This window comes from Squalius cephalus (assembly GCF_949319135.1).
Source record: "Squalius cephalus genome assembly, chromosome: 15".
Taxonomy (NCBI): Eukaryota; Metazoa; Chordata; class Actinopteri; order Cypriniformes; family Leuciscidae; genus Squalius; species Squalius cephalus.
In genome coordinates, this window is record NC_137136.1 from 2,166,960 (window position 1) to 2,182,500 (window position 15,541).

Below are 15,541 nucleotides of genomic sequence, written 5' to 3' on the forward strand. Positions count from 1 at the left end.
ATAAAAAGTCAGAATTGCGAGATTAAAAAGTCGCAATTACCTTTTTTATTTTTCGCTCTGTGGCGGAAACAAGCTTCCATAATCGTGACATTCCTACCAATCCATGATTCTTTAAAGGACACGCCCAAATTTCAAGAGTTTCCCAGCGCTAATCACGTCTCGCACACGGCATCATTCCGACGCGTTCGGCATCGGCACTCGGCACCGGCCGGTCATTGAGCCGTCGGCCCCGCGGGCCCCGTGTGTGTGTGTGTGTGTGTGTGGGGGGGGGCTGGGAACGGGAAGGAGGGGGACCAGCTGCCCGGGGAGCGCACATTACGAGATGGAGCCGGAGATAAGTGCTCTCCCAGGCCCCTTTCTCAGCTGCGTAATTAGCACAGTTCTTATCTGCTGCTCAATTCACATTCACACCAGCCATGAATGAAGCACACAGGCTCAGGCAGGGCTGGAGAGACACACAGAGAGGGGGCTCTTTTCTCTCAAACCAGCACTTTATACCACAATCTTACTGGAATAAATGCCCCGGTTGTCTTTTCTCTCCTCCACCCTTCTCGGCTTTGAACTCCCTTCGACAAAAACAGTGGTTTGTGCATCAAACTGTAATTTGGTGAAACAAAAGTATCTGGCACCATAATCAGTGCAATCAGCAAAAACCTGCTGATATTTCCAGATAATTTAGAGCTTTTATCCGCGTTTTCCCCCCTCACATCAGATGTAATTGTGAAAATCTTTAAGTGTGCACATAGATATGTGAAACCTTTAATAATGGGGCTCGCCGTGCGTTTCTTTAATTAGTTTTAATAGGCTAAAACAGACGGTAATGTCTCTCACAGAGGCCTGTATTCAGCAGAAGGCTGTTCGCTACGTGAGATAACGGTGTGGTCGTTGCACAGCTGAATTATATAAACACATTTGTTTTATGTTGCAACACTGTCTGCTGTTCGCAAACCCACAATAAAGCGGCGCAAGTCATTACGGCGCTGCGCTACCTGAGCGCGAGGCTTAACAAAGCTCTCCTTTTACACTTTTATCTTGCTATCTGGGCCTTCTTTAGACTGTACACAAAAATGTTTGACATGTTTTGTCAACCAGACGAGCGATTGAAGCATGACAGGCTAGTGAAAGTGTGTGTGTGTGCGAGGGTTTGAGCTGTACCTGGCTCTTGGAGGCGGCGACCTTGGCGAACATGGCCTGGGACACTTTGGCCCTCTTCATCTCCTGCTGGATCTCGTCGTAGATGGAGGAGTTGATGTTCAACACGCAACTCTCGGATTTACCGTTCCACTCAGAGGTCAGAGGGTTGGGCTTGACCTGAAGAAAAAAATTACTTCATTTTTAGTCCACCTATCAAATTACGCAGAAAAAAAAAAAAAAAAAAAAAAAAATATATATATATATATATATATATATATATATATATATATATATATAAAGAGTTCAGATGCAAAAGCCTAAGTGCCCTCTGAAATTTTCTTCTAGAATGATCATTTTTATCAAGCTCGTATATTTAAGTTCAGTAATTTCAATTAAATAGCAATGAAAATTACCTATTAATTGTCATTTAAGTGGAACTACTGAACTTAAATATACGAGCTTGATAAAAATGATCATTCAAGAAGAAAATTTCAGATGGCACTTAGAGGCTTTTGCATTTGAACTCTTCATATATATATATATATAATAATTATTATATGCATATATATGCGCATATATGCATATATATATATATATATATATATATATATATATATATATATATATATATATAAATGATATATTCTTCTATTATATATATCAAATTACATTAAAAATTAGAATAAATAATAAATGTATAAATATATCCTATATACATATTTCTTTTCTGCTCAGCAAGGCTGCATTTATTTGATCAAAAATACAGTAAAAACAGGAGTATTGTGAAATATTATTACCGTTTAAAATAACTGCTTGCTTTTTTAATATATTTTAAAATGTAATTTATTCCTGTAATGCAAAGCTTAATTTTCAACTCTTATGAAGCAGCACAATTGTTTTCAATATCAATCATGATATTTTTATGGTATTTTTAACAGAATGTTCAAAAGAACGTTATTTTTTTTAGAATCAAATCTTTTGTAACATTATGAATGCCTATTTTCACTTGTGATCAATGTTATGCATCCAGATTGATGTGTTGATGATAGATGTACTGTAAACGTTGGTTTATAATCAAGGACAAAATCATGCTTCACTTTTTCAAAAACAATGTACCATATGTGCACTCACAGGAGAGATGCCCACTGGAATTCTGGGATTCCAGTCTTCTGGTCTCACATTATTACACTCTTCTCTTCTGGGCTGTGAAGACACACACACACACAGGTTGGGTTTCCATGTTTTATGGGGACTTTCCATAAACAATGATTTTTAAACTGCACAAATTGTATATCATGTCCCCTAAACCTTATGCATTTTTACATAAAAAAAAAATGGGGACATTTTGTCGCTATAATGTTAGTAAGGTCTACTTGAACCGAACACACGCACACACACGCACACACAAAACAACATTTCATCAGAATGCTTAGATTGCTCTAGTTCCCACGATCAGATTCATATCACAGTAGCTGATCCTAAAGCACACCACGTGACAAATGGTTTCTGCAGATTGCAAAGATTTCTATAACTTTTTTTTTAAATATATATATATATATATGAAGGGCCTCCAAACTGAAGAGGCCGTCAACAGCAGTCATTTACATGTGAAGCATCAGTGTCTAGCTTGAGTTATTTTGTGACCATATCTAATTATAAAGGGACGAACGTGCGCAAACTTGCACACACTGTCTGACGATCCATTAACGTATGAGGGAAACATACCTTCACATCTGTTTTTATGGGCGTCATAAAAGCCTCGCAGTGCTGCGAGACACGCCACCCTGCTGATTTACAGCAATCCTGCAACATCTCACTCATATCTGTCAGCATCAAGCTGCCCTGCATCAAACACTTCCCTTATCCGTCATTTCTTATGCAAAACAGCCAATGACGGGGAGAACGCTATCTGATCAATGCCATGTTCAGATAAACATGCATATAAAGGCGTCATGTTCAAGGTAGGAAGGCTTAATACTTATAATATTAAATTAATTCAATACTGAAAAGTACTAATACAATAGTCGGTGACACTTTACAGTAAGGTGCATTAGTTAACATGAACTAACAGTGAACAATACTTCTATAGTATTAATTAATGTTAGCTTTCAACATTTACTAATACATTATTAAAATCAAAGGTTGTATTTGTTAACATTAGTTAATGCACTGTGAACTAACATGAACAAACAATGAACAGCTGGATTTTTTTTAAAGGGGTGGATGATTATGATTTGACTTTTCTAACTTTAGTTAGTGTGTAATGTTGCTGTTTGAGCATAAACAACATCTGCAAAGTTACAACGCTCAAAGTTCAAAGCAAAGGGAGATATTTGCTTTTAAAGAAATCGCTTTTTAAGGACTACAACAAACGGCTGGTAGAGACTACACCACATTCCTCCCGGGTTAGTGACATCACCAACCCTAGAATTTACATAAACCCCGCCCCCGAGAACACATTTATAGATTATCATGACAGAATATGCTAATCAATGACTAGAAGATAACTCCACATCAGCTTCATAAATTCATCAACTAACCATTCAGAAATGTCCTGTTGCTTCTACATGTTGTCACTTCTTCTAGAGTCTCTCCATCATTGTCTGACTCCGGTTTGAACATAAAAGGCTAAAAGTTTTTGAAATGTTCAGTGCATGTGTGTGTGAGGTAAAAGGACACAAGCTCTTGAAGCTCCGCCCCCTGTGCCGGGAGCAGCAGCTCATTTGCATATACAGGGACAGACACAAAAACGGTGTGTTTTTGCTCACCCTCAAAAAGTGACAATTTTAACATGCGATATAAAAATATCTGTGGGGTATTTTGAGCTAAAACTTCACACACACACTCTGGGGACATCAGAGACTTATTTTACATCTTGTGAAAAGGGCATTATACTACCCCTTTAAACTAACATTAACAAAGATTAATAAATACAGTAACAAATGTATTGCTCATTGTTAGTTCATGTTAGTTAATACATTAACTAATGAACCTTATTGTAAAGTGTTACCCAATAGTCTAATATAATTTAATTATTTGTGTTAAATTTAAATAAATTATACCTAACATTCATGTGCATTATGCTTATTAGTTGGCAACATACGAACACCACCAAACTCTACTGGAATCAAAAGAGTGAAGTCATGCTTTTTCTTTTTCAATTTTCATATCAGTCACTAATGAGGTTCGGTTAGGATGCTGCCTATGTAGTGCACTAGGTTTAGGAACACAGCCATTATATGTGTGTCAGTCAGTGTATCGATATGCCCTTTCATTTAAAATTTCACCAATTTGTCCAAATATCATCAGATAATGGAGACTTTTGCCGAGCGCTGTACAAGGCTGACGAATCAGGCGCAGTTGCTGAATAATCAGGTTACAGAACCATCTGATAATGGGATCTGAACAGGAAAGCAGCATCTGGTTTGCACACACACACACACACAAGGACATGATGCACGCAAGCGCACACACAAATGTGTGCACACTTGAGTGAGCACTGATGACATTTCGGTCTTTACACATTCTGTGAGTGTGTGCGGGAGTTTTCTCCTGTATAAAAGACCCTCCTCAGTCCATCACACACAGGAAGGCTTTGTGTTCGATCCACTGAGACACACTCAACTGCGTTTGAAGGAGAGCGTTCTGCATACCTCTCCTGCCCTGAGATCTGAAACGCTTCGGAGGAAACGCTCAGTGCAGGAAAGATCTCAAAGTAGAGATGCATTGATGTACTGATGCTTTTGTTTTGGTACACACCAATAACTGTAAAAACACGCACAATGCATACTCATAATTTAAGGGTAGCTATTTGATATTTGGATTAAGGAATCTGCTAAATGCATGTAAAAATGTTCCCTCCAAAGCATATGCATTTATGTACCGATACTTTTGTTATGATACTCGCAAATAACTGTAAAAAGTGCATACTCATAACTTAAGGGTAGCATTTCGTCGCTTTCGTATCTCCTTATTTCGTAATTTTTCATAATTTTTTTCATTACGTCTGTCGGTGAGTTTTGCAAATATTTAACTAATGAAAAGTATTAAAAAGAGCTTGTGACTAAACCCTGTAATTCCATTGGCTCCTCAAACTGTCAGTCAAACCTCATAGCTCCACCCGCCTCTATCGTGAATGAAGTGCACACGTCTCTGCTTGTTTGCAATGCAAGGGTAAATAAAGAAGGTTGTTTAAGTTTAAGAAACACTATATATATATATATATAAAGGCTAATGTTTTATGTATTTGAGGAGCAAATAATGTGATGTATTTACTGGCTCAGATGATGCCGTTCCAGCGACGGACAAAACCAAATGTCTACAATTATCTGAAATTCGCTGGTCAAAAACCTCGTAACTCCATTTGAGCTTGATTTCGGTGAAATGTTAATAATATAATGATGCATACAAGTGTCTGACAACATCAATATCAAGCCACAATATCAACTTTGAAAACATGGTGTTTAAATATCTTAAAAATAGTGATTTTTTGATTCCACCCGACAGCGACGACATTTAATAGTTGCATAAAAGCATTAAAAGCATAAAATCTAAAAATGCTTCCTCATCAATGCATCTCTACGTTAGTTTTGGTACTCATCAATAGCCAATAACTAAGTCCATACTCATAATTTAAGCGTAGCACATTTAAGATTTCGATAAAAGCGTCTACTAAATGCATAAAACATAAAATGTCAAATATTTTCAGCTGTTAACTCCACTATTAATAACAAATCAAATATAGGGCAGTATAGCTGACCTCTAAAGAATCTGGAATTGCATTGTTTACTCTGTATTTATTACAAACTGAGACTGACATGCAGTTAGGTGCGAATGCGTTCGGTGTGAGGTTATGACGGTGTACTTGTGGTTACCGTCATGTGTGAGCTCCTGACCAACAGATCACTACAACACACTGATTTAAAGCTGCAGTGCATCATTTCCAGCACCAAACAGAACTGCAAAAATAATGACCGTTTCCAAACAGGTTTCCCCCCGTCTTCCATTGGTTGCACACTCTCAAACTCTCTTCATTTGAGTATTTCAACATCAAAATTACCCACAGCTGCTTTAAAGTCATTTTCCCAGCAGTCAGTGGGGGTCCTCAGGACTGCGAAAAGCAAATACTGTGACGATGACTGATGAAAAGCATACCTGAGCTAATCATTCATTATGTTAGTCAGTGAGCGCACGCTAAATATTAGAGTCTGGGTGTTCAGTTCCTCCTACATTTACATAAGCGAGAATACAGAATCTATTTAAACTCAACAGGACCCCATTTACTTTATTAATTCACGTTTATGGTCTTACTGTGATTGATTTACCAGTGCATGTTAATGAATCAGTCATTTTGCTTTGTCTTCTAGTAAAAATAACCATCTTAGAACAACATTTACTTCAGAAGACGAATGGCAAAAAATAATAATAATTTATATATATATATATATATATATATATATATATATATATATATATATATATATATATATATATATATATATATATATATATGCATACAACAATTCTGTCTTTTTTCTTACAGATTTTGCTATGTAAAATGTATCCAAAAAAATGCATCTTGTTTTATGAACGCAAATATATTTTTACTGGAAAACTAGAAGAAATTTTTTTTTAACCAGAATTTTTGCTTTGTCTTCCAGTAAAAATAATAATCGTAAAACAACATTTACTTGAGAAGAAAAATTGCAAACATTTTTTTTAATAAAAATTAGCCTTTTTTCAGAGAATCTATTTACAGTAAATCTGCTTGATTTATGCATAAAACAATAAAAACATTTGAAAACAGAGTAAGAAAAATTAACCTAATTCAAGATATATTTAATTCAAGATATATTCTATGTCGTTTTTTCGTTTTATCTACTACAGTAACATGTCTCCAAAATGTATCTTGTTTTAAAGATGCATAGATATTTTTACTGGGAAAACAAGACAAAAATTAAAAAAATTAAAAAAAAAAAAGTTTGCCATGCATTAAAGGCAAAATGCATGCACCGCTTTAATTCCACAAAGAGAATCCATGTCTGAAAGGTCAGTTCAGATGCTTGGTAATAAAAAAAAAATAAAATAAAAAAAATTTAGGCTTGTTTTCATCTATTTACAGTAAATCTGCTTGATTTATGCATAAAACAAGAAAAATCTATTAATTCAAGAATTTACCTTACAGTAAAAGGTCTCCAAATGTATCTTGTTTTATATATTTATATATATATATATATTTATTTTACTGGAAAACAAGGCAAAAGTAAAAACATGCATCAAAAGGCAAAATGCACGCACAGTTTTAATTGCACAAAGAGAATCGTGTCTGAAAGCCCAGTTGAGTGTGTTACCTGTGCGGGGCGTAAGGGGGGGGTGCTGATGAGCGGCGCGGGACCCATCGCAGAGGCTGCGGTCAGACTGCGCTCTCTCTCGTCCTGGTAGATCCGGTCTCGCTCCGCTTCCGGCAACTGGAGGAAGTTCTGCATGGCTCGCAGATTAACCAGGAGTGACTGAGACGCAGTCTTGGGGTCTTCCTCTTTTCTGAGAATCTCTGAGAGAAGACCCTAGAAGAAGCAGACCCAAAACAAGGGAGAAATAAATGTATTGTCCTCTTAGAAAAGAGCAATCAGGTCAAGAGCAACAATTAAAACACTCTCTCCACTCCATACGTGACAAAGCTATTGACCCGCCGCTAAGCTCCGCCCACCTCAGTCACTCACACACACTGAGCGTCCCTTAGGAATGAACTGGAGATTTCTATTAAAAGTGTTTTTCAGTAAAACATGCTCATGCAGTGCTGATAATTTAATGGACTTTATGACTTAAATGTGACATTACAAAGCCTTTCTTTACAGAGAAGTTAAATTCTACAGTAATGTGATTAAAACTACATAGATTGCGAATCAGAATCGACTGAAGCGCTTCTCACAGTCCCTGAAAAGAGTAAAGCCTTACTTGAAAGCGACTACATTTCTACAACATCATTTCTGCTTACTATATACAAACACAAGAGGACTTTTATACAACGTACCCTATCATTCATTAAATGTTTAAAAAATAAAAAAATTACATTTATTTGCATTTGTGCATTCAGTAGATGCTTTTATTCAAAGCAACTAACAAAAGAGAAATGTAATTTTATTTTATTAATGAATACTTTTATTCAGCAAGGATGCATTCAATTGATCAGAAGTGACAGAAAAGACATTTATAATGTTACAAAAGATTCTATATGAAATAATGCTGTTCATCCGATTCATCAAATAATCCTGGAAAAAAATAAAAAAAATAAAAATAAATAAATATATATAAATAAATAAATAAATAAATAAATAAATAAATATATATATATATAATTTTTTTTTCTTTTTTTTTCAGGATTATTTGATGAATCGGATGAACAGCATTATTTCATATAGAATCTTTTGTAACATTATGTGGTGATAGTGTTGAAAACAGTAATAATAATAATAATAATCATAAATGTTTCTTGATCATCAAATCATCATATTAGAGTGATTTCTGAAGGATCATGTGACACTGAAGACTGGAGTAATGATGCTGAACATTCAGCTTTTGATCACAGGAATAAATTACAATTTACTGTATATTCACATAGAAAACTGCTATTTTAAATTTTTTAAATATTTCAGAATTTGACTGTATTTTTGATCAAATAAAAGCAGCCTTGGTGAGCAGAAGTGAACTTTTGCAAAGTTTAGGATTGGTCAGTCACACTAAGTGTAGGTTCAATTACTATCAACCACAATCAAAGTGTGATTAAAACCCCATAATCTCTAAGAAAGGCCATTAAAATCCCGCATAAACACTGACTCTGAGACGCCGCCCCGACATGCCACCACAAGCAGCCATCGTTCAAATGCAGAGAAGAATGTCAAATAAATATTTAAGAGCTGTGTGGAAACAAAAGAAAATGCATGTTGCAAATTCTTCACAGCGCAACTAAATACCAATTTGTGCAAACGGGCCCGTCGTGACGCAGACACTGATTCCAATCGCTCCAACACGACAACAAAGTCACGTCCTACCAAACGCAGGTTTAATGTAGAACGTCGTGAGACATTATCTATTATCTTCCCACTGTCTCCACATCAGTCTCACACACACGCACACACACACTGCTGGCACTCGTCCAGGGACGGCTCGCTTTGTCTCACCTGATGATGGCAGACAGTCGTCAAAGCTTTCGGTTAGAATTGAGGAATGGGATTTTACTAATAACAACTAGTGCAAAACCGGACAACTTTCCCAGTGTTTGATCGGATGTTCTGGGTGCTTTCAAGTATTGATACGGGGTCATCACGAACATTTTACCTCAAAATGTCATACAGATACTGTATTCTAACTGCACAAAAATGCTTTCGGTTAAAGTTTGTACCTTAATATTTTGGGTTAAAAAGTACAGTAAAATCCAAACTCATTCTGAGCTATAATTGCACAATAGACGGTTTTATTTTATTTAATTTTACATATTTTTATTTTTTAATAAATTCTTTTATTCAGCACTGATGCATTAAATTAATCAAAAGTGACAGTGTTTCTAATGTTACAGAGATTTGAAAGATTTAATAATAAAAAAAAAAGTTTGTTTGTTTTAACTTTATATTCATCTTTTTTAGCTTTATATTCATCAATTAATCACATAAAATAGTATCACGGTTCCACAAAAATATTAAGAAACATCTGTTTTCAACATCGTTGTTTTAAAATAGGTTACAATAGAAAACAGCTATTTTAAATGGCAATAATATTTCACAATATTACTGTTTTTACTATATTTATGGTAAAAAAAAATCCAGACAGAAGAATCTTTAAACATTAACGAACCTTACAGACGCAGAAATGCATAAACAGCAGGAAATGTTGACTGTCAAAGAAACAGAAACATTAACTTATGAGTCAGATATTAATATAATATCCTTAATGACTTCCACTCCTAGTAGACTCAAATAATGATCAGCCATAAATTTGGCGTCAGTAAAAATAAATAAATAAAAATTCGATGACAGTCTTTTCTGCATCCAAATATTGTATAGTTCTTGCCTGTTGAGTGAAAACCGAAACTGTGCAATTTGAGGAATATTTCATGCACAATAACGTACCACAAACAACGAGGAATGAGTTTTTGACTGGAAAATACAACCATTTGTATGAGCAATAATAATAATGATGTTAACGCCGCTAATAAGGGTCCTGTCCCAGCTCAGCGCTGTCAACAGATTACGTGCAACGCCGAAAAACGAGGTCAAACCAGAAGTCATGACTCCAGGAAGTGTATGGTTAGTACAGTTTTTGATTGAAAGATGAGGTGTGAGAAACGCTCTCGCTCGCTCTTTGTCCTGATAACCCCTCATTTCCTGGACGATTGTTCCCTTTGTGTTGATCCCAAAACAAAAGAAGATAAACCATCGAACTATCAGCGCTCTGCTGTCACTATATTAGCAAGGCATGGTGAATTTTAATGATGCTCAGAGCGTGTAGTGGCAAGCTTCACACCAACATGTCACAGCTGATGTATGGGGCTGGGGATATGATTCAGCATTTATAATCATCAACAAAATAATTTGACAGCCATCTACAAAAACAGCATACTTAATGGCTCCGCTCCAAAACCTGAGCTGTGTTACAGGAGACGGCCTACATAGACAGCATCCAAACTGATATAAGACAGATCTGGAACACAATAGTGACCAAAAGTGATGTCCGGATGTTTGAAATATCAAAATAAAGTTGAAAATCCGATATGCTTATCACTTCCTACAGGCTGTGATTCAATGAAATAAATGAATGCGCTGCGTGTTTCAGAGCGAAGCGCGGCGCTGTGTTCATTTACACACATGTATCTCATGATCTGGTGTTTTCAGTGAGTTTGAGTCGCTTATTTTGCCCAGAATGCACCAGCACAGACCAGTTCACCACATGTGATTGGAGAAACGTTTATAAACCGGTTGGCAACAAAGAAGCAACTTTAAGGCCTCACTGCGGTTGTCCACCAAAATAAACGCTCAATGGTTTAATGTTTGAAAATGAAGAAATATTGAAGACGTAAATATTAGATGTAGATTTAAAAAAAAAAAAAAGTTTATTAAACACTACATTTCTATTTTATTGTAGCACTAGTATTACAATTTTTAAATCTTTTTTTAAGTAATATTCACACAAAAATAATTATTTTATTATTATATATTTTTTTATTTATAATTGTATTATACAAAAAAAATCTTTTTTTTTTTCACATATATATTTTTTTAAATTTCTATGCATTCTAGAAAGATTACTTTCCAATTCTCAATTCTTTCCAAAATTGAGCCATTTAAATCATCCGGTGACAATCCCTGAATTTGTGTCATATCGCAATAAAATCGCAGAAAGGCAAAATACCCAAATATCTTCTTTTTTCCCTAAATTTCATCAAAGTACATCACAGACACTCTAACAAACACATTTTCCCATGATCTTAGTTTGGGCTTTTTTTAAATGCTGGGGTGCCAGACAGGATTTCTGTCATTAGTTTATCCGCACATACTGGATAACAAAGGATATTTTTAGTTAAACTGTGTTAGTCGCAATGCATTATGGGGTTGTCCAAAAATCATCTAGGAGGGCAGCATGACGCCGCAAACCATCAGAAGAACACAATAATGCATTAAAATGCTTCCTATGTATTTTTTGGAGCTCATGTGAGAGGATAAGACTGAAAACTAATAATCTTCAACCCATGTCGTTTATCTTTTCTTTCAAAACTCGCTTTTATGATGTCCTATCTGGAGGTGTACCTGCGTCCTGTTGAAGGCGACGCGTGCGAACACGGCCTGGGAGATGCCGGCCCTCTTCAGCTCGTCTCTCACCCACTGGTAGATCTCCACGGACACCTCGGAGTTGGAGGACACGCCGCCGTCCAGCGGTTTGTTGAGCGCGCGGTTGACGGGCGGGTGGTTGAGGTACTGCTGACTCAGGGACTGCTGGGCCAGGAGACGGTTGACGGCGTACTGCTGGTTGAGGATCTGAGCCATGACCATCTGCTGACTGACCAGCTGAGGGCTGATGGGAGTGGACACCAGGCCGGGGTGCAGGCCGGGGAGCTGGGCCCGAGCGGGGGCCTGAGCGCTGTGGGACAGGGGCACCGGGGACGGGGGCTGCTCCGCTGTGCTGCCCGGGATGGGCTGCTGACTGAAGCTCAGGTGGTTCGTTCCAGGGGGAGAGAGATCCGACAGGCCGTCCATCTCAGCTGAAGGCGGACACAGAGAAGAGGAAGCACGTCAGTGCACGGGGTTCAGAACGCTTTAACTGACAACTATCTGACGAGATCACTGAAAGTTGAAGATTCAAGTTCAGTGAGATTTGTGTGCATGTGTGCATGCATATATACACACACACACACACATGCATGCATGCTTACACACACACGTCAACATTTGAAGTGGATCAAAAAAATCATCAAAGTAGTCCTAAGACAAGAACAGGTATTGTTCAAAATTCATGTATAACTTTGAAAGGTTTTGATCCACTTCAAATGTTGACTACTGTTTGTATGTATATATATACACACACGCATGCACACATGCACAATAACAATATTTCAGTAATTTATCCTAATAACAGAGACATTTTTAGATTTCCATGCTACTGAACTTGCTTCTTTATTTATAAAAAAAATTACATATTAATATAAACATGAACAAATTAAATTAGTGGAATGTAGTGAAAGCATTTTTCCATTAAGTAAATATTATTTTTCAAGTAATCATCTATGTAAACAGTCATTAATGGAGAGCGCGGTAAGTGCTTTTCTCTTTTTCTTATCAATATGGTGTCGTTTGATTCATATCAACAGCTAAATAGACAGCGGTACTTAATAGATTCACTTAAGACTGTTTACATTGATACTTCAATTCAAAACTGTATTATATTATCATAAAAAATACGTTTTTTTTTTTGTATCAACTTGGCACCAAAGTATTTATACTTTTGCCCTATATATAGGACTATATATCCTATATAAAATATATTGGACATATCACCTAAATGAACAATTGGGCATGCTGATATTTTCTAAATAAGCGATTAATTGTCCTATCACTACTCTATGCCGAACACATAATGATGATGAAAAAAACACTTTTCTAATGAGCTAGACATGACCTGAAGTCAAAAAGCAAAAAGTTTCAAACTAAACGATCCTAATCAAACCCGTTCCAGCCTGCCATTACTACAGTAACCCAGTGCAACCTCTCTAATATAATGGGCCACAGTGTGTGACCTGTATCTGCATAAATTGGCAGCACTAGAAATTAGTTTATAATGTCCATGGCCAAATCATGTGAGCAATAACAACAAGCCAGTGTGGGCGCTCTGCGAAAGCAGAAAGCAGGACGTGTCTTCACATGGACCGAGCCAGAGAGACGTACACTTGAATCGTCCTTTATGCTCTTAATTCTAAAACAAGGTACACAAGCTGGCTAATATGAAATTTTGGGAAAGTCTAAATATAACCGGAGCGTGTTGCACTGGAAGCCAAGAGCACGGCCTTATAAACAGACTATTAGATGCGGACCATGCCATCAGATGTTGTCTGATTCTTTTAATAACAAGTTTTGCGTGACAGCCAACAAGCTGCAAAATCTGAAAATTAAAATGTCTATGAATTTAAAAACCCATTTTTTCGGAAAGATTGACTACTTTTAGTGTGCATATTTGTCCATTTTTAAAGCTTTTTGGAGCTTTAAAGAGCTGCATGTAGATTTCTCCTTTTATTTTTTACACGTCCAAATTAGCATCTTACAGATTTGGAAACGGCATAAAGGTGAGAAAATATTTTTAAAAACTGTCAAAGGACAGAAGTGTTATTATACCTTTTTGCAATGCAGGTAATAATAATAAACTTTATTTATATAGCACATTTCAGGCATAAAGTGCAGTTCAAAGTGCTTTACATAAATATTATATAGTAGTCAGCTGATGGAGATTAGTTTAAAGAAAATGAGAAACACAACGCCCGTCACCTACTAACACACCTCCATCACAATCTTATGGATTTTATGGAGCGCAAAAAAAGCATACCAAAATATAAATATTTCAACAGGAAGATAAAAACCAGATTAAGCGCATGGAAACTCTCCAGAGATACGCACAATAAGCACAAGGACGCAAACATGTGTCTTAACTGACAGCGAGCACAAAGCCGCGGCTGTTCTTTTCAATATCAGCCGAAAGTGAGAAGGAAAAAAAACAAACAAACAAAACAAAACAAAAAAAATCGGGTAATAATCAAAGCTCTCCCATAATCCCCCTCATTCCTGTGCTGTGATGTTACGCTATGCCTCTCGGTTGTGTTTTTTGGTGTTGAAAACTGCTGGGGGGCACACACTTTTCCTCGCAAATTGAAAAGGGTTGGAAGAAAGCGTTCGCAGGGCCCGTTTGCAGACGCAGACCGAGCACCGGAGTCCCTCCTGTGGAATTCGCCACAAAGCAGGCTGGGATTAGGAGCACAATGGGAGAGAGAATGTGTGCTTAGGGGAGGGAGGGAAAACCCCACGGCCCGGCTGGGTCTGAATGGGAACGCTGCTGCGCTAGAGACGCCTCGACACACTCCCGAAGATCCGGCGGGATCGGCTGACCACTGACCACTCGTGAAGCGATGCATGGTGGGACGTGCTCAACCCGGTTACAGTCGGCAGGGCGTTCAAGACGTGCGTTTTATCATTAGCAGTGTTCAACCTTGGCGTAACTATGCCGTAGCTTCGCATTCCTGAAGTTTAAAGTCATGGGTCTGATTCCCAGGGAATGCATCAACTGAGTAAATGTATAACTTGAATGCAATGCAAATCGCAAGTCACGTTTATTTATGTAGCGCCTTTTACAATACAAAGCAGCTTCGCAGTAATAAACAGGAAAATAACAACATTAATGTTGCAAAATTGCATTACATTTTAGCTGTAAACTCTATAAAAGCTCAATTTAGATCAAGACAAGAACTAAATCGAAGAAATGCATAAATGCAAATGTGTCGTAGCATCATGCATTCCAAGCCCCGCCCATAATAATCTCATTGTTCCAAAATTCCACTGTATATAACTTTATAGGAAACATCAAGTATGCTCTGATTGGCTGTGCGTCGAGAAGCACGCTTGCTTTCAGTGTGGACGGATACATTTCTCGTCGCAGTATCAAAACCAAACCAAAAAATAAACCTTTCGAAATAAAATGTTAGAGGCATTTGGCAATTGCAAAATAAGTATATCCAGATGCATACAGTACACTCACACTACATAGCAAATATCAACTGCGCGATTTTGTTTGACAAATGTAAACTATATTATCGCACAGTAATGCATTAAAAGTTGTATATATAGTACATCCGTATACGTATGTGAACAATTATCTCAAA

At 37.0% G+C, this 15,541-nt stretch overlaps 1 protein-coding gene across 8 annotated transcripts in view; it reads right to left on the reverse strand.

Annotated features, from left to right (window-relative positions):
* Positions 1-15,541, reverse strand: part of satb1b (SATB homeobox 1b) — a 99,287-nt gene that overhangs the window by 25,422 nt on the left and 58,324 nt on the right. For all 8 annotated transcript variants that reach the window (XM_079894357.1, XM_079894362.1, XM_079894356.1 and 5 more), the window contains 4 exons: positions 11,931-12,382; positions 7,485-7,697; positions 2,266-2,337; positions 1,156-1,311 (listed from right to left, as the gene is read on the reverse strand). In XM_079894357.1, coding sequence (XP_079750483.1) covers positions 1,156-1,311; positions 2,266-2,337; positions 7,485-7,697; positions 11,931-12,382 — 893 coding nt within the window. The remainder of the gene's footprint in view (positions 1-1,155; positions 1,312-2,265; positions 2,338-7,484; positions 7,698-11,930; positions 12,383-15,541) is intronic.